The sequence below is a fragment of the Aethalodelphis obliquidens genome, unplaced genomic scaffold, assembly GCF_003676395.1.
Source record: "Aethalodelphis obliquidens isolate GAN/ISIS:26980383/991018 unplaced genomic scaffold, ASM367639v1 scaffold14, whole genome shotgun sequence".
Taxonomy (NCBI): Eukaryota; Metazoa; Chordata; class Mammalia; order Artiodactyla; family Delphinidae; genus Aethalodelphis; species Aethalodelphis obliquidens.
In genome coordinates, this window is record NW_020837958.1 from 28,011,190 (window position 1) to 28,036,851 (window position 25,662).

Below are 25,662 nucleotides of genomic sequence, written 5' to 3' on the forward strand. Positions count from 1 at the left end.
TTACTGCAGGATTCAGAAGGACATGCCCACTTCTGTCCCTGGCTCCCTGTGCAGAGGGGGAGGGTGGGTGTCGCTTCATGGAAAGTTTTGCACTGCTGAATTTTCTTTAGTCAGCAACTTCCATTTAAAGAGAGGATAATAGGACTTCCCTGGTGGTCCAGTGGTTAAGACTCCATGCTTCCACTGCAGGGGGCGCGGGTTCGATCCCTGGTCTGGGAAGTTCCCACATGCCCTGCGGCGCAGCCAGACTAAGATTAAAAATAATAATAATAGGGCTTCCCTGGTGGCGCAGTGGTTGAGAGTCCGCCTGCCGATGCAGGGGACACGGGTTCGTGCCCCGGTCCGGGAAGATCCCACATGCCACGGAGTGGCTGGGCCCGTGAGCCATGGCCGCTGAGCCTGCGCGTCCGGAGCCTGTGCTCCGCAACGGGAGAGGCCCCAGCAGTGAGAGGCCCACGTACCGCAAAAAAAAATTTTAAATAAAATTAAAAAATAATAATAATAAAGAGAAGATAATAGTGCTGCTGTCTAGGGAGCTCACCAGTGGCCTAGAGATGGGATGTCACTGTCTCCAGGGGGATAATCCATTCCTTGGAAGTGGCAGGAGCACTGGTTCCTATACAAGCCGGGAACAGAGAAAGGTGGGCCAGCTCAGGAGCTGGGGCAGGAACAGCCAAGGACAGGGGCCCCACCCCTCAGCCAGCCAGGGGCATTCAGACCCAGCATCCGTTCTGATGGCTCAGTGCCTATACCACACAGGTTGTTAAAATACTGTGAACACCAGGCTAGGCCCTCCAAATACGTCATCTTTCTAGCATACGGCGGAGAACCTTATGCTACCGTCTCTGCAGCCTCCTCTTTGTAGGTCATCTGAGGCCAAAGGCCGTGTTGCCTTCTCACATACCTCCCATGGCACCTGCCGGTTACGGCCAAGTGCAGGCCTTGAAGCAGAGCAGTCGAGGGCTGGAAGGGATGTCTGAACTCATCGAACCCCAGTGCTTCTCACCACCTTCTCCCTCTAAATCCTCCTCCACCCCATATAACCCTCAGAGGCTCCCTTCCCTGGCAATGCTCAAACTCAAGGGGTCGGGGCAGGGCACACATCTGGATCTCAAGGGAGGACTGTAGCTACAAAAGGTCTCTGAGTGAGTGAATCAAATATGCTCCCTAAAGGGGCTTCTCTCCAGCTCCCCCATTATTCAGTTGAATGTGATACCATTTTACAGATGGAGAAATAGGCCTGGAGGGGAACAAGGACCTTGGCAGTCAGCCCCAGGATCCTGTGAGGTGAGGTCACCACCTCCCACCTCCCCCACAACTCTGCCCTCTAGCCACACCGAGAATGCCCACAGGCAGGTCTCAGGGCCTTCCCCTTGTGCCCCTCCGCCTACAGCACTCTTCACTCAAATCTCTGCTCAAATGTCACCTCATCAGAAAGGCCTTCCTCCCATGCTCACTTCATATGACATAACAGTAACCCCTCCCTGTCCCAGGACCCTCTGTTCTCACTCTGCTGTATTTGGCTTTACAGCTCTTGTCACCACCAGACCCATGAAGGATCTGTTTATTTGCTTATTATCTGTCTCACCACCCAGAATGTGAGCTCTGTGAGGGCAGGACTCTGTTTTGTTCGTTGCTGAATTCCCGGGGCCTAGAAATGTCTGGAACATACATGGTCAGTAAAGATTTGTGGAAGGGGAGGAGAGATGAGGGCAGAGACCCTGTTGGCTCTGTGGGGTTGTTCTGGGCTGGAGCAGAGCCAGAGCTGAGAAGAGAGGCCAGGGAAGGGGGAGGGGTGTCTAGAAGAGGAAGCCCACCCGACCACTGACCCAGCTTACCCTCCAAGCTCTGCCCCGAGATTGTGAGATGAAGTAGGGACATGAGAGGCCCAGTCAGGCACCCCAGTTTCATATGCTCTGGAGACCCCCAGCCTCATCACCACCTGACACAGAGCTCAAGCCAGCCCGCTCACCTGGGAACACAGAGGTCAGCCTGGGTGTCCAGATAGGTGTCTGGTGGGCAGGCACAGCCCTCCACACACTCGTCCCCGCGGAGGTCGCCGTCACCCTCAACTCCACAGGCCTCAGGGCCGGCTAGGTCCTGGCACGTTTGTCCACACGGAGCCACACAGGGGCTGTACTCCTTGGTAGCCTCACAGGACAGTGCTGTAGTGAGGAATGTAACTGTGCTTTGTTTCTCTCTTAATCACAACTGTGTGGGGTGGAGTCATCATCATAAAGAGGAGAACTGAGAACCAGAGAAGTTAAGACATTTGTCCAAGGTCACACAGCAGGTCAAGGTCACAGCTGAGATCTGAACCCAGCCTGCCTCCCACTACACCAGAATGGCAGAGCCACAGAGGTGGGTCCCACCTCCCAAGTTCAGCCTGGACCCTGCCATTGGTATTTCCTTTTCTCTGCAGGGCGTTCCTCTTAGGTAGTGATACTGGGGAAGGAGTGGAAATCACTGCCCCCTGACAGCCCTGCACTCGCCCACAGACACACAAGCACAGGTTTGTAAATACACACACACTTCTGCCTCTCTCGCTTCCATGGGTCATGAAGATCAATTGTGCTCCCTCCAGGGGCCCTTTGTCCAAGACTCAGGGTTGCCCTCTCCTCATCTGGACACCATCCCACTCCCCTGGGGTCTCCCACAGTCTGTCAGGGCCAGTAGAGCCACCTAGACTGCCAAGCCCAGTTGTTCTCACCCTGGCTGCACATCAAAGCCACCTGGGAGCTTTTAAAAATGCTGACCCCTGCCCCTCACTGCCAGATACATTGTTTTAATTGATACTGGATATGGCTCAGACAGGTGCATTTTTTAAAAGTTCCCATGATGATTCTAATGTGGTCCTATCCAACCAGCTCTGGAGAAACTTTGACTCAGAGACGGGCAGGGCCTTGTCACAGACACACAGAAAGTTACCTGCAGAGCTGGAATAAAACTCAGGTCTCCTGACTCCCAGTACAGTAAGCCCCCTACATACGAACCTTCGAGTTATGAACTTTCAAAGATGCGAACGTATTATAAACCTATTATAGTACAGTACTATACAGCCGATTGTGTTAGTTGGGCACCTTAGGCTAACTTTGACTTACGAGCAAACCGAACTTACGCACATGCTCTAGGAGCGGAACTCATTCATACGTAGGAGACTTACTGTACTGTGCCTTTTCCATTTATTCAACAAACATTTGCTAAAAGCTTACTGAGAGTGAGGCCCTGTGCTGGGGCTGGGGGCACAGAGATGACCAAGACATGGAGAGGTGTGTGGCCTGGGGTGGGAGTGGGGGTGGGTACGGGCCAGCCCAGGCCCATTGAGCCACGTGTGCACTCAAACCTGAGGGCCACACAGCCAGTGATCTTTAGAAAGTTCACTCTGGCTGCAGTGAGAAGAGGCTATAGGGACACCTGTTAGGTAGCTGTGACTAGGGTGGTGGCAATGGCGGTGGTGAGGACTGGCTGAATTTGCAGTTGACCAGACTTACAGGACTTGGAGGTGGACTGGAGGTGACACGTGCCCAGGTGTCAGGCCTGGGTAATCCATGGATGGGGGCCCTCGGCAGAGAAGGAGAGCACAGAAGGAGAAGCAGTTTGGGAGGAAGGGGTGTTAGGCTGGAGGAGACTGTAGGACGTCCCAGGGGAGAGTTCAGGGGGGCAGGTGGACACTCGGATCTGGAGCTCCGGCTCCTCCAGCCGTCCTCACATGGGCACACAAGCGTGGGGCGCTCACCACAGGCTGGCAGGTGGGCACGGAAGTCGACGGGGAGCCCATGGCGCTGGCACAGGCGGGCATAGTGGGCTAGCGTGGCACACAGGCAGGGCTGCCCACAGCGGCAAGTGTCCCGGCGGCACTGCTCAAAGTAGGGCACAGGGCTCAGGTACGTGGAGCAGGGCGCAAACAGCTCCCCAGTGAGCACGCTGCAGGACTGCAGGGCATAGGAGGCTGGAGACAGACAAATGGGCCGAGGGTCAGAGGTCTAGTTTGCCTGGTGCCCCAGGCCCCAGTCTCTCCCTCCCTCCTTCCCCACAGCTCAGGGGACTCTGTTCACGGGAGTGTGTGTGTATGTGTGTGCGCATGCACAGGCACTCGTGCAATGCACTCCTCATGCCAGGCATGAATCCATATGCCAGAAGGAGTCAAGGGAGCAAACGAAACAGACAAAAGTCCCTGCCCTCATACAGCAGACATTCTGGTTGGAGGAGACCATCACTAGACGACTTACATAGTAAATTAAAGGGGAAGAATCTAAGGAGAGAGAGAAAGCTAGGAAGGAGAATGGGGATTGCAAGTTGGGGCGGGAGGGGAATTGTGATTTTAAACCCAGTGGTCCGAAGCCCTCAGTGGAAAGATGTTTGACCAAAAACTCGAAAGAGGTGAGAGAGTGAGGCATGTGTTTATGAGGGAAAAACATTCCAGGTGAAGGGAACAGCAAGTGCAAAGACCTGGAGAGAAGGACCAGGCTGTGTAGGAAGAGAGCAAGGAGGCCAGTGTAGCTGGAGGAAGGGGGAGGGTGGGAGGTGGATGGGGGAGGAGGTGAGATAAGGGGGATGGGAGGAGAGCGTAGAGCCTGGTGGGGCCACTGTGAGACCTCGGACTCTTGCCCTGGGATGGGGGAGCTGGTACAAATGTATGTGTAGGTGACAGGGATAGGATGTGAGGTTCCCTTCTGCCTGCCCCTCACCAGAAGGGAAGCCCAGTCCCCTCCCCGCACCTTCTCCTTTCTGATCACTCCTACCCGATGTGGTCAACATCCTCATGCCCAGCTTCCCATCTCATCTCTCTCAAACCAGTCACACCCATCCTCCCTCCCCTCCCCGATCACCTCACCGGCTTGCAGGTGCACATCACAGGGGTCCACCGGGGAGCCAGAGACCAGCGGGAAGCAGGAGGACAGTGTTTTCCAAGAATTGCCAAAGAGTTGTGGGGTGCTCTCAGGCACACCCACTGGGGACCTGCAGCCACGGCAGAGCCACATTCACACACTGGCCCACGTGCACCCAAGTGAACGTACAGCATACACCCAGGTAAGCATCCACCTGCCCATGTACACACACGCACACACACCCACAGAACACAAATATATGCCAGACACGCAAACAGCCAAGGGGATCTCCACAGACACATTCAAACACATACAATTACAAATGTGCGTGCATACACACACCCATCACGTTCAACAGGCTCCTAACGGGCTTGAGGCCACACACTGTCCCACCCTCTCCACCCACCCCAGTTCTTCATGTCAGAAAGAGATAAACAGGGACACCATCAACCGAACTTCACCACATCAAGACTTCCTCTTCCCTTCCCCAAGGGCAGTTCCCCCAAACTCCTTTGCCCTCCCTCTCTTTCCAGGTGGGAAATAGTCACATGAGGGGCAATAAAGGGGGGAAGGGGAGAAGCATGTTTCCTAGACAACACCAGTCTCCAAAGGTCACCGAACTGGGTGTAGATGGTAGAATGGAGAGAGATCATAGTGTCCACGAGGGGCAGGTTCTGCCTGGCGCCCACCACAGGCACATTATTGCTCCAGAGCAGTGAGAACACGCAAGTTACACAGAGCAGTATTGCCACCCAGAGTTCACAGTTAGCAGCATGGCAAGCAGCCCACACTAAACAAGGTCTGCCCTCACCATTCTAACCAGCTGCGCTAACATCAGCTCCACCAGGCAAGGCAGAGTCGGGTGCTACATTTTAAAATGTACATGCATGGAAAAGCTCCCAGGTTTTTCCTGTTCTTGCTTTTCCAAACAAATTCTCATTTCTGTCTGCAGAAAGCCTCTCATGTTTCCTTCTGCATCACCCAACGCATGTAACTTGAAGGACTGGCCAGAACCTTCAGCCGTCAAGATCAACCCTTTGTTCTCCCTTCTGGAAGGTCAGACTCTCGTCCTCTCTCAAATTCCTCAACTGTGTCCATGCCTAGATAGACTTTTCTCTCAACTCTCTGTCAGTCCATGGGAAATAGCCCTCCCCAGAATACTGGGAGGCTCACAGGATGCAAACCAGGCAGGAAAGGTATGTGAGTTAAAATGGCCTGGTGGGATAGAAAGCAAGGGTTTGGGCATCATTGGTTTACTGGGGGCTCACACTCATCTAAAAGTGTTCACAACCAGTTAAAACAGACAAAACCGTGAGCCAGATGAAACTCAGCCTGAGGTCCACCCATATTAAGACCTCACTGTAAGACAGTATTTCTCAAGGTATCTCTCTAGACCTCACAGACTAAAATCACAGAGGTGCTTATTAAAAATTAGATTCCCGGGCAGTACCCTAAATCAGAATCTTGAGGAGTGGGGCCCAGGAATCAGCATTTTAACAAGCTCCCGGGATGATTCTTTGGTGCAAGAAAGACTGTGAACCACTGCTTTAAAGAAACATACTTAAATTTAAATGTAGAGGACTAAATAATCAATGGTGCACGTTGGGAACACTGAGAGCCCACGGCAGCCTGGGAGAAACGTTCCTAGGCAGCGCCAGCCCGCACACACTCTTAAGGGGCCTGCCTCCCCCTCTCCTTCCAGTTCCGGGTCAGGGCACGTACAGGAAGTCGTCCTGCGTGTTGCCGTTGAAGGTGCCGCAGAGGCCCACAGTGTCTTCTACCCATCGCTGGTCCACCTGCAGGTACAGCCGCGGTCCTTCGCGGTCGTAGAGCACCCGCACACCCACGTTGGTCCTCACGCGCAGGAACACGGACGAGAGCCTCCGGATTTCAAAGGCGTCTGGGCACAGAACCGGAGCGGGGATGTAGGAGGTTCAGACAGTATCACCCCATCCACCGCCACCACCTGCATGGCCCACGCTGACCCCCATACCCAGCCCAGTCTTCACACACAGTGAGGCTCTGCCTGGGGGTTGGTTTGGGGAGCCTTGAGAAAATCCTATTCAATGATTAAGTCAGGACCCAGGAATAACCTACCATGGCAACTCCCGCTGAGAAATTTCTTCTAGCATCGAGTGCCAATTAAAGCTTTGCCTCCCTAAGTCGTGTGTTTCCTTTTCTAGCAAAGGAGAATTCTGTTAACTACCCTTTTTTTTTCCCCACACTGACTACCAGGAAGCTCACAATATGATTTCTGATTCAATTGTAGCAATTTTAAGTTTTAGATTCAGTTGTAGTGAATTTTACACATTTTGTGGCTTGCCTTTTTTTCGGGGGGCAGGGCTCTTTACACTCTTCCATCTCCCCTTTTCTCAATCTTGAGCCCTTATCCTTTTTTCTTTTTTAATTTTTTTCTGGTGCCATTTTATTTCTTAATAGTTTTGCCATTTTTGTTAGATGTGCTTCCTACGAGCTATCACAAATACCTTGTGAAATCAGAAAGGATAATAATTAATAGATAGTGAGAGTAGGGATGGAAGACAGCTCCATTAATATCCTAATGTTAGGAGAAGCCATCATACTGCCATGAAGCCCACTGTCATGTTGGGATGGGGACAAAGACAATTTTATAAGTCCAGAGTCCATGTTCCTGGGACCAAGGTGTCCCCCTGGCCTGATTCACCCAGTATTAGAATGTGAGCTGTTGCCCGTGTGGCAGTGCCTTTGGCCAGAAGAGCCTGGGCCACCACCTTTCAGCTAGCTCTCATCCATCAGGGCCGTACCGTCTGTGTAGGGTGGGGTGACCTTGTACTGGTCAAACAGAAGGACATCCCCTGCTTGGGTCAGGGTCACCTGCCTCCGAGGGTCCTGATGCAGAATCACTGACACTGACTGGACACAGACTCCATCCTGGTTCTAGAGAGAAAGGAAGGCCAGAGGGGCAGAGTTAGTCTGTCTTGCCTGCTGGTCCCAACAGAGCCCTCCAAAGGCAGGGATTTCAGCACAGTCTGAGGCTAGGGGAAGCCTCCCCACAGTGACAGAGGCCCACAGGACATTAGGGGTCCTCTAACCAAATGCTTTCATCTGGGGAATGGTAAGGCAGAGGCACAGACTGGAGAAGGTTAGTGGCAGAACTGGGAAAATACAAATAAAAATGATAGTCAACCCTCAGGCTATGACACAGAGCAGAGATGGACCCCAGATGACCCAGAGTCCAGCCCCAGAAACACTGGCCTCCCCACTTGACTGCAATCCAGGACTTTAATTTCATCCTTTTATGGGTGTTTATGTAGCTCTTTCTATGTGTCACATCTTGCAGAGTATCAAGCTCCACTCATAAGCAGGCAGGAAATGAGCTAATATTCTCTAGGCCTCAGGTTCTCATCTCTGAAATGGGTAGTACACATTGGGCCCATTCATACCTCCCTTCCACAGAAGATGGTCACACAGTCATACATGATGAAAATGATATAGTCCCTGCCCTCCAGAAGAATGGATATTCGTGCGGGATACAGACATTAAATAAGTAATTACAAGGTTGGTTAATTATTATTTTGATCAGTGCTGAAAAGAGGTGTAGGGTGCTAGGAAAGCATATAGTGAGGGAACGAGACTTAGCCTGCAGAGATAGGAAAGGTCATCCTAGGGAATGATAATAGTAATGTAACAATAATATAACAGTTATACTACAATATTATTATAACATAATAATAACAGCTAACTTTAGAGTTATGTTTAAGTACCATTCTGATATATTTTTAAACATATTTACCCACCTAATCATCATAGCAATCCTATTCAGTAAGTACTACTAACTACTCCATTATGCAGATCAGAAAACTGAGGCATGGGAAAAAAGCTCAAGAGCCATTTGAGCTGAGATCAGAAGGATGCAACAGAAACTGGCTGGGTAACGGAAGAAGGCAATGGGGAAGACATCTAGGCAGAAGGAACAACCTGTACAAAATCCCTGACAGGAAGGCTTTTACTGTATTCAAGGATGTAAAAGAAGACCAGAGGGGTCAGAGCCCACTGGGCAAAGTGGTTTAAGGTTCAAGAGGTAGGCAGAGGGCTTCCCTGGTGGCGCAGTGGTTGAGAATCTGCCTGCTAATGCAGGGAACACAGGTTCGAGCCCTGGTCTGGGAGGATCCCGCGTGCCGCGGAGCAGCTAGGCCCGTGAGCCACAACTACTGAGCCTGCGCGTCTGGAGCCTGTGCTCCGCAACGAGAGGCCACGATAGTGAGAGGCCTACGCACCGCGATGAAGAGTGGCCCCCGCTTGCCACAACTAGAGAAAGCCCTCGCACAGAAACGAAGACGCAACACAGCAAAAATAAGTTAATTAATTAAGAGTTAGGACTTCAACATATTCATTAAAAAAAAAAAAAAAAAAAACGAGGTAGGCAGGGGCCAGCTTAGGCAGAGCTTTGTAATATTTTTGGACTTTATCCTAAGTTCAAAGACAGCCAGAGAAAGTGTAACAGGAAAGTAATACAATCGAGCACTGAAATGAACTGATCAGAGCTTGAAATTTTTCAGAAAGACATTGTACAACCAGTTATGACCTTTCTTTTCAGTTCCTGCCCAAGGGGACAATCCCTGAAACGGCTCAAAATCATCGTGCCTAAAACATCACCTTCTTTGTCAAACCCACTTATCCTCTGGTCCCCCCTGGACATGTCACTGGTGCAGGAAGAAAGCCTGCACCTTTAGTCAGTCTTAGGTTCAAATCCTGATGTCACTGAAAACCATAAGACCCTAAAGAACACACTTAACTTCTACAAACCTCTGTTCTCTCCTCTGCAAAATAGAGATACAACATGTGGTTGGTCCTCCCTATTGGATACATATAAGAAAAGTGCATGAAATACTTTGGGGTTGCATTTGTCAAAGCCACAGAACTTTACAGCATAAAGAGTGAACGCTAATGTGTGCAACCTAAAAAAATCATGTAGGAGGTCAGGGGATCCCAGAATGGAATGCAGACTGTGACAGAAGCATCTAATATATTACAAATATATGAAGCAACCTCACTAAAGGGGTTTTGGGGAAAGCTGTTGACCTAAGTTACTTTGGAAATAAATGGAGTTTGTAAGACTAAGAGCAAAAGGAATTGTGCCTAAGCACTGTACTCTACTTGATGAAGTTATTTCCCATGGAGATACAGGATAATAATTCTGATACTCCTACATGTATACTGGAATTGAACAGTTAGGTAAATGAACAGGTGAATAATGGAAGCCAGGTTTCTTACTGTTGGAGTGGGTGTTTAGAGATAAGCGAGGGGAGGAGGCTAGAATGATCCATATGGCAGCACCTTAGAGTTGGAACGTGAGTATGAACTCCTGATTAGCACACATCATATGGTTATTTATAGAAATATTTATCGATATGTGTATATATGTTGGTTAGACAAGGATATGCATGGGTTATTCATATATTTCCTTTCTCTGTCAGCTGAAATGGCCTAAAAGAAATGATACCCCAGTAGCAATGAGCATACCTAGTGTGTGCCCAGGTCTTGGTTTCTGACACCATTCTCTAATAAAAGGAACCAAGAAAGCCTGGTAATATTTTTGCAGAAATGGCTGATTCTAGGACTGGGACAGGAAATATACGAGATGAGCCTGGTACATGTTGTAGGGCCGAAAGGTTAAGGAAGTACGTACACACACACAGTGATGGAGGTGTGTCAAAGGGACACAGGAGCCACGTGAAAGACTGCCCAATGGCCAAAGCTGAACAATCTGAGTAACAAAATTAAAAAGTATTGGATTATAAACCAAATTATAAAATAAGTATCCATGAGGGCTTCCCTGGTGGCGCAGTGGCTGAGAGTCCGCCTGCCGATGCAGGGGACGTGGGTTCGTGCCCCGGTCCGGGAAGATCCCACATGCCACGGAGCGGCTGGGCCCGTGAGCCATGGCCGCTGGGCCTGCGCATCCGGAGCCTGTGCTCCGCAATGGGAGAGGCCACAACAGTGAGAGGCCCGCGTACCGCAAATAAATAAATAAATAAAATAAAATAAAATAAATATCCACGAGCGCATGCTGATATAAATGACTGAATAAATATATCAGGGAGAAAAAAACGAATCTGCAGAAAAACTTGCGTAAATTCTGTACCTTCAGGGAGGGGAGCATAACTCCCCATTCTTCAAGTGTGGGCTGAACATAACGACTTTTCTTCCAAAGAGAAGAACAGTATGGAAAGGGGGAAAAAAGAGTAACTTCTCGGTGGCAAACACGACCTCAGCTAGATGGTCAAGGTCCATATCAACAATAATAAACCACGTTGATAGTGTGTACCCTTGGTAAGATGTGATGAAAAGGACACCTTACCTCCGATCTTCCTCCCCAAAACCCACAACCCCACTCTAAGCATGAGAAAAACATCATACAAATTCCAAAAGAGGGGCATTCTACAAAGTAAGTGACCAGTATTCCTCAAAACTTTCAAGGTCATCAAAAATGAAGTGTGAGAAACTATAACAGCCAAGAAGAGCCTAAGGAGATGTGATGACTAAATGTAATGTAGTATCCTAGAACAGAAAAATGACATTAGGTGAAAAACTAAGGAAATCTCAATAAGGTATGGCTTTAGTTACTGATGTATCCATACTGGCTCATTATTTGTAATTAACGTAAGATGTTAATAATAGGTTGTGACAGGCTTTCTGGACAACACCCAGCCTTGGATCGGGCTCAGCTCTTCCTCCTGCTGGCTGTGGGTTGTCAGAAATGCCCCAAGCCTCTGTAAGCTTGTCTCATCATATTGAAAATAGGGAGAATACTAATAACTACCAAGTGGGGGTATTTTGAGCCTTAAACTAGATGCTGTATGCAAAAGTGATTGAAGTTCCTAGCACTGTGCCAGTATTTTTCATCATCCTCTCTGTTACTGTCCTCACCCCACCCCATTCTGTTCACCCAGACTGAACTCACAGCTTCCTCTTTGACTTTTCCTGCTTCTCTCCCACATCCCCCCAACTTTACCAGCCACAGTCAGCCAGTTGCCAAGTCCTTCTGCTTCTGTGTTAATGCATTCTAGAACATTCCAACCTCACTGCCTTTCTCATGTACTCTAATCCTCCTGGATTGCCCTTCCTCCCCATCCTCAAATATACACATTTTATTTCTGTTTCTCTTTCCAGGCCCACTTTTTAGGTCACTCAGCTCAAATGCCACCTCTGCCATGAGGCTTTCCCTCTTCCTTTCTTCTACCCCACAGGGGTATTTCTTCCTTCACAGAACTCCCCTCTTACAGCACTGATGGTGTTGTATCTCGTACTGAAGCAACCGACCTGAGGACGTGACGGACCTCCCACATCAGGCTGTGAGCTCCTGGCAGGTAAGACCAGGTCAGATTCATCTGTGTAACCCTCACCGTGCCCAGCCCAGGACTGGCCCAAAGCTGGCCCTCCATCAGTTCATCAGCATGGATGACGTCACAAGGGGGAGACCCTGCTCATGGTAAAAAGAACGTGCTATCAAGAGGCGCCATCCAGCACTGAAGCAGGTTACCTCAGGCTGAGGCTGGCCAGCCAGTCAGGGACACGTTAGAGAGAGGGCTGAGTAAGGTACCCCCCGAGGTCCCACAGCCCTCAGGTATTCTAAGACGCCAGACCTCCATAAGTGGGAAGGAGCCCAGCTGGGCTGTGTCTGTCTGCCTTGCCTTTTGCCACCCTCAGGATGTGATGAGAGTGACCCAACTTTTGAGGACAAGTATTCTCTTGACTCAGATAGCAGCCAAGGTCAGGGCCAGGCCATCCTCTGGCAGAGAAAGGGGTGGGGGTCACTGAGGCCTAAAGAGGGAGAAAGCCCAGCCCTCCACCTAGTCCACAGCTCAGCATGGGTCCCCAGGGCCAGCGAGGGGCATGTCCAGCTGATGCCTGCTCACACTCAGGGCCCTCAGTGCTGGGGCTGCAGAAGCCAGCAGGGAGGAGGGACTGGGGGTGGCCCCGCTGGCTAGGGGTGTGAGCCCCTGCTCCTCTATGCTAGGAGGGGCTCCAGTGCCACCAGACCAGGACTGGTGAGGTTGGCTAGCATGGTCAGCTCAGGGACAGTGCAGTCACTACTGAGAGACAAACAAGCTCGCATCTACCCCAGACCTGCAGGTTGGCCTTTTGCTCAGTTATGTTCACAAGTGGTTGACACAGCTCAGGGTTCACCTCCTCTAGGAAGCCTTTCCTGATCCACCTCCTCCTCCCACCTGACATCTGGGTGAAACAATAACAGGGAAAAGTTCCTCCATGCAGATCTACTCCGTACTGTCCATGTTGTCACAGCTCCTGTAACATAGTAGGTTATGGGGGTCACTTGTCTGCCTCACGCACCAAACTGTAAGGTCCAGGAGGGCAGAGCCAGGTCTAATTCATCCCAGTCCCAAAGACTCAACACAGCTTCTGGAAGACATAGATGTTCAGTATATGCTGAATGAAGGAATGAATAAATGAATAGAGATGCTGAAGGTACAATCCAAGGAAGCAGAGATTAAGTTGAATTAGACCAATTTTAGAGATTTTTTTTTACCATCGCATCAAAAAGAATAAAATACCTAGGAATAAACCTACCTAAGGAGACAAAATACCTGTATTCTAAAAGCTATAAGATGCTGATGAAAGAAATCAAAGATGACACAAACAGATGGAAAGATATACCATGTTCTTGGATTGGAAGAATCAATACCGTCAAAATGACTATACTACCCAAGGCAATCTACAGATTCAATGCAATCCCTATCAAATTACCAATGGCATTTTTCACAGAACTAGAACAAAAAATTTTAAATTTGTATGGAAATGCAAAAGAACCCAAATAGCCAAAGCAATCCTGAGAAAGAAAAATGGAGCTAGGGATTTCCCTGGTGGTGCAGTGGTTAAGAATCCTCCTGCCAATGCAGGGGACACGGTTTCGAGCCCTGCTCCAGGAAGATCCCACATACCGTGGAGCAACTAAGCCCATGTGCCACAACTGCTGAGCTTGTGTGCCACAACTACTGAAGCCCGCGTGCCCAGAGCCCATGCTTCACAACAAGAAAAGCCACTGCAATGAGAAGCCCGCGCACCACAACAAAGAGTAGCCCCCACTCGCCACAACTAGAGAAAGCCCGTGTGCATCAATGAAGACCCAATACATCCAAAAATTAATTAATTTAAAAAAAGAAAAATAGAGCTGGAGGAATCAGGCTCCCTGACTTCAGACTATACTACAAAGTTCCAGTAATCAAAACAGTATGGTACAGTGGACACTATAAAACTCTTAGAGGAAAACGTAGGCAGAACACTCTTTGACATAAATTTCAGCAATATATTTTTTGACCCACCTTCTGGAGTAATGAAAATAAAAACAAAAATAAACAAATGGGACTAATTAAACTTAAAAGCTTTTGCACAGCAAAGGAAACCATAAACAAAATGAAAAGACAACCCACAGAATGGGAGAATATATTTGCAAATGAAGCAACTGACAAGGGATTAATCTCCAAAATATATAAACAGCTCATGCAGCCCTCTGTCAAAAAAAAAAAAACAATCAAAAAATGGGCAGAAGATCTAAATAGACATTTCTCCAAAGAAGACATACAGATGGACAAAAAAACACATGAAAATGTGCTCAATATCACTAATTATCAGACAAATGCAAATCAAAACTACAATGAGGTATCACCTCACACCAGTCAAAATGGCCATCATGAAAAAGTCCACAAACAGTAAATGCTGGAGTGGGTGTGGAGAAAAGGGAACCCTCCTACACTGTTGGTGGGAATGTAAATTGGTACAACCACTATGGAGAACAGTATGGAGGTTCCTTAAAAAAACTAAAAATAGAACTACCATATGATCCAGGAATCCTACTCCTGGGCATATCCCTGGAGAAAACCATAATTTGAAAAGATACATGCACCCCAATGTTCATTGCAGCACTATTCACAACAGCCAAGACATGGAAGCAACCTAAATGTCCATCAACAGAGGAATGGATAAAGAAGATGTGGTACATATATACAATGGAATATTACTCAGCCATAAAAAAGAACGAAATAATGCCATTTGCAGCAACACTGGATGGACCTAGAGATTATCATACTAGGTGAAGTAAGTCAGACAGAGAAAGACAAATATCATATGCTATCACTCATATGTAGAATCTAATTTTTTTAAATGATATAAATGAACTTATTTACAAAACAGCAACTGACTCACAGATTTTGAAAACTTATGGTTACCAAAGGGGAAATGTGGCGGGGGGCGGGGAGGGATAAATTAGGAGCTTGGGATTAACATACACACACTATTATATATAAAATAGATAACCAACAAGTACCTACTGTACAGCACAGGGAACTCTACTCAACATTCTGTAATAACCTATATGGGAAAAGAATCTGAAAAAGAATGAATATATATATATATATGTATACCTGAATCACTATGCTGTACACCTGAAAATGACACAACATTGTAAATCAGCTATATTCCAATAAAATTAAAAAAATAAAAAACAATGAGGCCCAGGACAGGGAAGTGACTCTCAGCTAGCAGATGTTCTGGAGCCAGAACCCAGTCTGCTGCCCCCTGGCTCTGCCCAGAAAGAATAGACAGCAGGATGAGTGGGCTGTGGAAGGACCTGAGGCCCTGCTCTAAATCCCCAGCCTCTCTAGGGGGCGGCAGCCAGGGCTGGCTGGCTGGTTCAGGTCTGGGGTCCCAGCCCTTACCAGGCCACATGGGGCATTCTGCAGTGTCACTGTGAAGGTGCCCGAGGAGCGGCTCTTGGCGAGGATGTACTGACACGTGGCAGGGAACGTGTAGCGGCGGCCATCAAAGGTCGTGAAGTGGATGTCGCCAGTCACTGAACACTCGGCTGAGGGGCAGAGAAAGGCAGCTAACCCAGGGGAGCTGCCCCACGGGGAGTGCCTTGCCCTGCAGCTCTGAGCATGAAGAGAAGACGGCACCCTGTCCTCGGGTATGAGGGCAGTGTCTGGAGCCCTGCCCGCCCCCCGCCCAGGCCTGTCTGAAGGGAGATGCAGCCCTGCCCCGAGCATCTCCCTCTGACAGGAGACCAGGCCCCGAGCATGGAGACCAGTCTCGGTCCAGGCCCCCCACGCTCAGGAAGGAGCCCATGAAAAACCCTCCCTAACAGGGGTGGAGCAAAACCCCTTAATCAGGCAAAGCAGCTCTGAGGAAATGAAGAGGGGCGTGCTGAGCCGATGGAACTGAGTGACCACCCCACGCCAGCAGCAGGCCTGGCCCCCAGCGCTTCCTTGCCCTAAAAGCTGTGGGACTGGTAGGGGGTAAGGTCCAAGATGGGGCCAGACATACCTGGGCAGACAGATGTGCTGCACAGCCACTTGCCCGCAGTGCATGTGCTGAAACACAGAGACCAGGGGGACAGGGGCTCACCCCTCCAGGACTAGGATAGACGTCGGAGGGTTGCAGGGTCCGCAGAGCTCCTCCCCGCCCTCAGTTTTCCCAGCTCTAAAATGGGTGATGGAGATTCCACCCATAGAGTGGATATAATGAGATCTCCTGACTCAGAGATGCTGAGTGTGCGCTCCCATGTGGTCAGGCTCCCAGATCCTGGAGGGGCAGCCCTGAGGGAAAGCCCCAGAAGTCACCGCCTCCCCCTTCCCCTCTCCCCAACAGTGGACACAGACCAGGTGTTGCAGTCTTCTTTCACCACAGAACCAGTTGGGTACAGGGTCCCGTGGAACTCACAGGGACACTCAGCTGGTGCCATGCAGCCCCCATCCTCGAAGATCAGCCCTAGGGTGACAGCAAAGGCCCACTTAACTTACCTCCATTCTTGTTCACAACCCTTTCGTGGCTCTCCAGGGCCTGTGAAAAACAGCACCTCATCCACACTCTTTCACCATCCAGCTCACTTTCAAACTTTCTCCTGCATAAATGATTAATCCCCTCTGAGCAAATAACCCCACTTCCAGACCTTTCTCAGAGAACAACCCACCCCAAACAAAATGCATACTGACTAGCTTCTCCTCCCCACCTCTCGAAAGCCTGTCACTGCATCTAGAACCAGCTTAGGTGCCACCTCCTCCAGGAAGCCTTCCCTGACATTCTCTCTTCTTGAAATGAATCCCTATATCTCTTCTTGTCTGAACCGCTGAGCTGGTCCTCACCAGATTATGCCTCAGACTAGAGTCACGTGTGTAAGTGTCTTATCACAGCAACCTGATTTTGATCCCTAAAGTCAATGACTGTATCTTTATATTTTTTATCCTAACCCCCAGCCTAGCCACGTGAGCTGCACACTATAGATGTGCTGCAAATGTGTACACCATGAAAACAGTATGTGGATGAATGTTTAAACAAATGCATGTGTGATAAATGAATGACTGAATGACTTGTCCTCATCTACACACCTTAAAAAGCTCAGTCCCAATGAAATTAAACACCCTGATGAACCTCTCAAGAGCCACAGTTCTGCCCCTACCCTCACCTCCCTTAAGCCATCCATTCATTCATTTATTCACTTATTGCTCGTTCCTTCATTCATTCTGCAAACAAGCATCCTCTGAGCCCTTGCTCCATGCCCATCCGTGTCAGGCCAGGAAGAGGCTGCCAGGCACCCACACCACCCCTCGCATACCGTCGGGGCAATAGCAGCCATCCACACAGGTTATCTCGCTGTCCACGCAGGATGCCCGGGGCTGGCAGGAGGCGGGGCAGCAGGCGATGCACTCGTTGTAGATAAAGGCCTTCTCCTTGCAGTGCACCGCTTGCAAGGAAGGGAGCAGTATGGCCTGACAGCTCCCTTCTGGCCCCAGCTCTGCCAGGACCCACCCAGGACCCACCCCAAGCCCTGGGGAGCGGGTGTGGGAGGGCTTTGATTTTCCTGATTCCCCTAGTTCCAGTGGGAGCACCAGGTGACCAGGAAATTAGTGAGAGCCTGGGAGATGCCGAGAGCCACCCTCATCTCACTCGGTGGCCCCAGGCCAGTCCCTCCGTCTCTGAGTCTCAGTTTTCCCATCTATCACATGCAGATGCAACCTTAGGGCTTAACGCCCTGGTAACTGTGGTTCTCAGCAGGACAGGACATTGAGCTGAGGCCTGGGAATGCCACCCACAGCCCCAGGACAGAACTTGTTGGAATCCCTCCCTGCCCACCACCAGGCTGCACCTACCGCATGGCCGGAGCTGGTTCCTCCACCCCTGCAGGGGCTGACCTGCCTGGGCACATGCCCGGGCATACTCTGCCAGCGCCCGGCACCAGGTGGCTTCATCACCCGCTGATCTGTGCAGGGAAACCGAGGGTCACACTGGAGTGAGATCCACCCTGTAGCCAGCCCACCAGCACCCGATAGAGACCGCCAGGGCTCAGGGCACCCTTCCTCGCCACGCAGCTGGGAAAGGGAGCCAGGGAAGGCAGCTAGGTATACAGACCCCTAAGCTGGAGGCAGGAAACCTGGGCTCTAGTCTCAACATTGCCCCTGATTTACGTGACCCTGAGCGGGTCAGGCCCCATTTCTGGGCCTCAGCTGAATGGGGAAGGTCTGTCCTATGCAGATAAGAGTATCAGAGCTTTGGAAAGCATATCTGTTAGGGTCTGGGATCATCAAGCTCAGTGGCCCACCTGATGAACTCCCACCCCAGACTGGGAGAGGTCTCCCTTCAACCCAGTACCCCCCGCCCCCCCGGCTCCCCACTCACTGGCAGAGATCGCTGGTACAGCTGGCCGTGAAGGGCAGAGGGCTGACATAGGAATGGCAGGCATCAAAGGGGGGCCGCAGCAGTGCCTCACAGCGGTCATACACACCCTGGGGCAAGGGCCAGGAGCCAGAGCTGGGGGCTGGCAGGGCCAGGTAAAGCCCTCTGACTTTGCCAGTCCCATACAGCACCCCAACTTGAGCCCGAGGGAGAGAAAGGGCCGGGTAGAGAGCAGACAGAAGGGGCATGGGCACCAACAACCCTGGGCCCCTGCAGCCAATGACTTCCCAAGAAGCAGAAGGAAACCAACCTAAGCCAGACACTGGGGTGGGGGTAGAGGCTGGAGTGGGGTTTCTCCCCAGGATCCAGACCTGCATGGTTCCCAGGCTCTGCTGCAGGCACGGAGGGCGAGGCAGGGAGGAGGTCGTGGGCCCTGGGGGCTGGTTGGGGGCCCGCTCCTGCCAGCTGTGCACAAATTCAGCCACATCTTCCGTCAGCTTCCCTGTAGGGGAGAACCAGCATGACCACAGGCGGGGAGTCCGAGGGGAGGCAGATGGAGCCCAAGAGACACCAAGAGGAAGGCAAGGAGTTGTAGAACCCAGCCTCGAGCTCCCATCCCAACCTGCATTTCCCTACGGAGCCGTTCTCCTGAAAAATCCGTGTGGTAAGAATAGTCAAGAATGCTCAAGACCCTGTGAGTTCCCTGGAGTAGATCCCTGCTGCTCTAAACTCTGGAAAGCAACACCATGCAATCGAAAGAGAATGAACGTGTGAGCCTGAACAAGCTCCGTACCGCTCTGAGCCCGAGTTTCCCCACATGTGAAACAGGGCAAAGGGTCCCCTTGTGAACTGACTGCAAGGACTATATGAGACCATGTGGGTAAAGTGTTCAGTGTGTCGTGGCAGCTCAAAGGTGTCACTTCCCTCCTGGCCAGAGTCACCATGATGTGGCCTGAACCCTTCGCTTTAACTTCTTTTTTTTTTTTCGGTACGCGGGCCTCTCACTGTTGTGGCCTCTCCCGTTGCGGAGCACAGGCTCCGGACGCACAGGCTCAGCGGCCATGGCTCACGGGCCCAGCCGCTCCGCGGCATGTGGGATCCTCCCGGACCGGGGCACAAACCCGTGTCCCCTGCATCGGCAGGCGGACTCTCAACCACTGCGCCACCAGGGAAGCCCCACTTTAACTTCTTGCCACTCCTGCTGGAGCCTTTCTCTTCTGGGCTCCCTCTAGCCCCCTGTGCCCTGCTGCCACCCCAGCCCCCTCCATCCCCCACTCACCTTGCAGGGTCAGTGCCACCTAGCAAAGTGCCAATTAGAGCCTCACACAACCCTAGTAGACATTCTCATCATGGCTGTTTTACAGATGAGGAAACTGAGGTCCAGAGAGGTTAGAAGATGCCTGAGGCCACACACTTGGAAGGGGCCCCTGGCCTCCCAATGGGTCTTTAGTGCCATGACCCCAGGGTTCGGTCTCAAGTCCCTTTCCACCCCTTCCAGCCTGACCTATCCTCCATCCCCACCAAAATCCCTTGGAGGCCACCTGCCCTGCACCTCACCATAGCTGGTCACCAGGTCGTCCTGGGGGTCGGCGTTGTTGTTCCCACACAGCCCATGGGTCCAGCCCAGGAGCTCTGGGCTCATCTTAATGTAGACAGCCGAGGTGCCATCCCAGGCCAGCGTGAAGGCCGACTGATGCCGCACGAGGATGTAGCCAGCAAGCCGCTGCAGGCGCATGCTCCCCATCACATGGGGCAGCTGGACCCTGCAGGGCAAAGCCAGAGCTTCAGGGCGTCCACACCACCCCCACGAGCCCAGTCCCTTCACCAGAGGACCCACCATCCCCTACCTGAAGGACCCACCACGTACACAGGACCTGCCTCACCCCACGGCCACTGGTACCACAGGGTGTGAGGTCCTTATTTTCCCTGCCCCTGACTTCTTGGGTGCCTGGAAGTCCACCATCAGAAAGGGGTTCTTTTGTTTTCAGAGTTTTAAAGTTGCTTTTTAAAATTGCAATCTTCTGGGACTTCCCTGGTGGTCCAGTGGGTAAGACTCCATGCTCCCAATGCAGGGGGCCCAGGTTCGATCCCTGGTCAGGGAACTAGATCCCACATGCATGCTGCAACTAAGAGTTCGTATGCCACAACTAAGAGCCCACGTACCGCAACTAAAGATCCTACATGCTGCAACTAAGATCCAGTGCAGCCAAAATAAATATATATATATATATATATTTTTTTTTTAATAAAACAAAATTGCAATTTCCCTTGCTATCTGGAATCACAATGAGGGCAATCATGAGATTCTGAGCACTAATAGTGGTGGCTTTTTATACCAAAATTATTGATGTATCTTTTATTGACGGTGCTTCAATAAACAAAGTGCAGTTAGTAAAGTGAAAAAAAAAAATAAAATAAAATTGCAATTTCCCTGGCAGGGATAAATCTTAGAGTGACTGAATTTGCCAGTTCCTTTCTCCTAGACAGGAGAGGTGGTATAAACAGATATCTATTTTGCTTATATTTTTGGTGGGGAGCAAGAAAGGAGTAGGAAGAGAAAAAGAAAAAGGCAAGAGAGAAGACAAACAGGGAATGAAAGAAAAGATGCAGGGCTACAGCAATCTTGACACCTTCCCCATTTTACCGGCACAGGCTCGCCTAGCCAATCTGGAATTTGGCAACTTTCACCCGGCTGGAAATTAGGAGGAAGACAAATGAAGTGTCTAACCAGCCAAAGCTGGTACCAAAAGATCCATGTACCAATGCTTCTTTCACAGGAGAAACCCCTGAGCCTTCACTTCTACACTCAGCCCCAGAAAGCCCGGTTACCCAGCGTCCAGGTCTGAAGCAGGAAATAAAAAAGGGGAGAAGGGTCAGTGCAGGAAGGTCCCCCTGACAACAACATGAAGTGGCAGTGGACAGCAAGGGAAGGAAAGGTCAGTGAAGAAGAAATGCAAGAAAGATTTCAGGGGGCTTCCCTGGTGGCGCAGTGGTTGAGAGTCCGCCTGCCGATGCAGGGGACACGGGTTCGTGCCTCGGTCCAGGAGGATCCCACATGCTGCGGAGCGGCTGGGCCCGTGAGCCATGGCCGCTAAGCCTGCGCGTCCGGAGCCTGTGCTCCGCAACGGGAGAGGCTACAACAGTGAGAGGCCCGCGTACCGCACAAAAAAAAAAGAAAAAGAAAGATTTCAGGAAGGACCACAGTCTGGGGCCTTTTGGGGTAGGAAGCTGGGACTTCACCCCTCGAGTGGTCCCTCAGGCATCCCTGATGTCCCAACAAGGTAAGTGACATTCAAAATGAGCCGAGGCCATCAGAAAAGGGTGAAAGTGTGCTCAGAATCTGCTCTGAGGATGCTTCAACTATGTATGATACACTCAGGAAGATTTCCTTCAACTTGTGAAAGAAAAGAAAATTAAGCATGCTTATAGTGGTAAATTCTCAGCTATCTGGGAAACTCTACTATTTGCCTGAAAACCCACTGTCTAGAAATCCTGACAGTTCCAGAAAATTGTGAGGGACTCTTTCTGCAAACCCAGCTGACTAGAAACCCAGCTGGCCTGCCAGTATGCTTCTGCCCTGGTGTGCTGCTGTTTGCCCCCTGAAAACAATTTCCTTGAGGTTTGAGAAGGGAAGATGCTTACCCATCCACCACCACCCATGCCAGGGAGTAGGGGAGCTCAGGGCAGAAGATGTTACAGTTACCTTATGCCTCCATGGGTGACCTCCTTGGCCAGATGGATCTCCTGCTCACCCGCTAAGAGGAGGCTGACAGACCTGGAGCAGGTGTAGGGGAAAGAGCCACACTGCGGGTCGTTGTGCACCTGGTGGGGGAGAAGGGGCGGTTCGGAGGCCAGTGTGCAGGTTCCTGCCATACACCTGGCCCCAAGCTTCGGTTGTGGGCCCAGGGGCACCCTATTGATCTTCCATTAATTCCAACAGCCTGCCTGCTGCGTGCCAAGCTCGTTTCCTCTGTGATCTCTCCCAGTCCCCACAATACCACAGGAAGGTCAGAGCTCTTATCATCTGCATTTCAGAGAGGAGGCAACTGGTGCTCAGAGAGGTGAAGGGACACACACAGCCAGGATTCTAATCCAAGTGCGCTGTCTTCCTATTTCCAGACTTTTCTGTTTATCCATCCCAGGTTATCCCATTGGATTGAAAGCCCAGTTACACGCTCACACCATCTCACACTCATACAAACCACACACACACACACATCTCATATGTATATCACAGGGCACTCTCAAAGCACACACTATAAACACACACTCCTACCACAACCCTGGCAGATACAGCCTAGCCCTCCCCTGCACACACAGGCACACATGTCACTCCTGTGCTGCCTGTCACATACATGTCTCCTCTGCCCCCTGCTCAGACAGAACCTATACATCCAAGGTCATAGGACCCAAGGAGGGGAGGGATGGGGTTCCCAGAGTTTAGGGAAAACTCTGAAAATGTCAATCTGTCAAATGTGGAAACCCGTCCCATGAGTGAGCAAACCTTCCACTAGGGGCTTCCCTGGTCGTGCAGTGGTTCGGAATCCACCTGTCAGTGCAGGGGACAAGGGTTCGAGCCCTGGTCCGGGAAGATCCCACATGCTGCGGAGCAACTAAGCCCATGCCCCACAGCTACTGAACCTGTGCTCTAGAGTTCACGAGCCACAACTACTGTGCCTGCCTACCACAACTACTGAAGCCCGCGCACCTAGAGCCTGTGCTCCGCAACAAGAGAAGCCACTGCAATGAGAAGCCCGCGCACCGCAATGAAGAGTAGCCCCCGCTCGCTGCAAGTAGAGAAAGCCTGCGCACAGCAACAAAGACCCAATGCAGCCATAAATAAACAAACAAACAAACAAACAAACCTTCCACTAGATTATCATTAAATGTGGTTAAGCAGCCTGGAGCCATTTCAACTAAAAGTGGGACCTGTGAAAGCCATTCCATAGTCTAAATATTTTTCAAACTTTTGTGACCATGACCCATAGTGAGAAATATATACACATATAAATAAAACAAAAGTTTTACAAAATAATATTACCACTATTAATGTGTAATGCATCCTTATGATATTTTCTATTTATAGTCTCTTTTTTCTTTCTTTCTTTTTTCTTTTTTCTTTTTAGGCTGGTTATGACTCGTTAAGTTCATTTCATAACCCATGAATGTGTGGCATCCCATTGGTCTAAGTAATTGTGACATATCCAGCACGAAATGACACAGTCATGATGTGTGATATCCATGATACCCCGAGGCAAAGCGGGGAGAGTTGGTCAGGGTTCCCAGTGCATCCGGGGCATAGCCCCCAGGCAGCCTCTTGGCAGGTCTATGCCTGAGACAGAAGGGGCACACCCAGCTGGCAGAGGAATGACACTGAGCACCGGGATCTCCCCTATCTCCCAACCCCTTGGCCTTAACTCCGCACTGGCCAAGGTGCCCTCCAGCAGAGCTGGCTCCCCAGGTAAACTCTACTCCAGGTAGAGAGCTGTGCCTGAAGGTGACTGCCCACCTGACACACAGGGTGAACGTGAAAATCAGGTCTGCCTGACAGTGAGTCTCACACGTGTTCATATACCAGACAACTTTTACTGAGCATTAATCTAGGTACTGGGAACAGCAGTTGAAAAACACACTTCCTGCTTAGAAAGCTTATATCTGGAGAGTAGGACCAGAAACAGACCTTTGTAAGAGAAACACAATGACAGGGTAATGATGCAGAACTTTGGTTCCACAGAAAGGAGCCCCTGAGCCCACTCAGGAGGTCAGAGCATGCAGAAAGCCTTCTTAGAGGAGATCACCCTAAAGTGAGTCATCCAGGACCTCTACCATTTCCTCTGTGGCACCATGCTCTTTCCTATCTAAGGTCCGTAGCACCCAATGTTCTGTTGGCCTAGAATGTTCTCACATCCGCCCCCACCCCAACCCCTTCACTTGGCTAGCTCCAATTCATTCTTCAAATCCCAACTTAAATATCACTTCCTCCAGGAAGCCCTCCCTGATCACCATCCTTCCCAATAAGCAAGGTTAGGTTTTCCGTCACATGCTCTTCTAGCATTCGGAACTTCTCTATTGCACTCAGTTGCACTTGAAATGATTCATTTGACTTGATGTCTGTTTTCCCCATTAGACTATAAGTTCCATAAGGACAGAGACCACATCTGTGTCTTTGTTCACAGAGCCAGCAACAGGCCTTGTGGCAGGAAAAGAGTATAATTACGCACTTAATAAATACTTGGTGAGTGAGAGACTAAGTGAATGAATGGCCAGGGGCAACCAGTAATGGGTGGGTGAGTGAGAACCGTGGAGCCCTCAGCTCACTCCAGGTGCAGATGCCCTGGGCGGGAGCTGGGAGGGGAAAAGAAGGTGCCAGCCTCTCTAACCATGACAAGTAGATCCCAAGCCAGCCCAGCCTTCAGGGCCTAGTGGAACCTTCCTAGACAGGCAGGGTAGGGAACGCCTCACCTGGACTGAGAAGGTCTGCCCCTCGGGTTCATGGCGCCCCACCAGGGTGTAGCTGCCCTTCCCAGACAGGTAGTAGTAGAGGCCGTCAAATGTCTCCACGTGATGCTGTCCCCACGCCCGGCAGATGCTGTCCCGCTCAGGGCCGACATTGTACACTGAGCCAGAGAAAAAAGAAGCTGTCTGTGTAGCAGCAGTCGGCACCGAGCCAGAGGCCGGTGGGTTCCAGCCCTGGCGGGGCCACCCCCACTCCCCTCCAGCCCAGAGCCCCACGTCTCAGGCCCGCAGATTTCCCTGTACCCATGGCCCCTCTTGGAGGTGGGATGGAGCCCAGACCCACCCATCTGGCAGCGCGGCCCAGTGGCATTGAAGCGTCTGCAGTCGCAGAAGGCCGGGTGCACACACTCACCCCCGTTGAAGCAGGAGAACAAGTCTGCAAGGGAGACAGAAGGCACCTTCCCGTCAAGCCAAGATTGGCAGAACCCATCGAGGCAGCACCTCCCTCAGGCTGGGACCCCAGGCCCCAGCCCTCCCAGATCTACACGGAACTCAAATCCCCATCACAGGTAGCCCCAGCTTTCCTCAGTAGCTAGCTTTAATGGCGGCAGGAGTAGGGCACCTCAGGTGGCTGCCCCGCCCCATCCCTAGCAGGCTGTGGGGTGGGGTCTCAGAGTACCTGCCTTCCGTATGTACCAAGTGGCCCCCAGGC

At 50.9% G+C, this 25,662-nt stretch overlaps 1 protein-coding gene across 1 annotated transcript in view; it reads right to left on the reverse strand.

Annotated features, from left to right (window-relative positions):
- OTOG (otogelin) overlaps window positions 1-25,662 on the reverse strand; it is an 86,405-nt gene that overhangs the window by 55,363 nt on the left and 5,380 nt on the right. The window contains exons 5-21 of the mRNA XM_027115267.1: window positions 25,294-25,386; window positions 24,957-25,111; window positions 22,198-22,316; window positions 20,052-20,257; window positions 18,866-18,996; window positions 18,498-18,604; window positions 17,972-18,081; window positions 17,437-17,565; window positions 16,484-16,592; window positions 16,149-16,195; window positions 15,545-15,690; window positions 7,613-7,745; window positions 6,552-6,729; window positions 4,835-4,959; window positions 3,737-3,949; window positions 1,973-2,165; window positions 542-616 (exon numbers count right to left, since the gene is read on the reverse strand). Coding sequence (XP_026971068.1) covers window positions 542-616; window positions 1,973-2,165; window positions 3,737-3,949; window positions 4,835-4,959; window positions 6,552-6,729; window positions 7,613-7,745; window positions 15,545-15,690; window positions 16,149-16,195; window positions 16,484-16,592; window positions 17,437-17,565; window positions 17,972-18,081; window positions 18,498-18,604; window positions 18,866-18,996; window positions 20,052-20,257; window positions 22,198-22,316; window positions 24,957-25,111; window positions 25,294-25,386 — 2,269 coding nt within the window. The remainder of the gene's footprint in view (window positions 1-541; window positions 617-1,972; window positions 2,166-3,736; window positions 3,950-4,834; window positions 4,960-6,551; window positions 6,730-7,612; window positions 7,746-15,544; window positions 15,691-16,148; window positions 16,196-16,483; window positions 16,593-17,436; window positions 17,566-17,971; window positions 18,082-18,497; window positions 18,605-18,865; window positions 18,997-20,051; window positions 20,258-22,197; window positions 22,317-24,956; window positions 25,112-25,293; window positions 25,387-25,662) is intronic.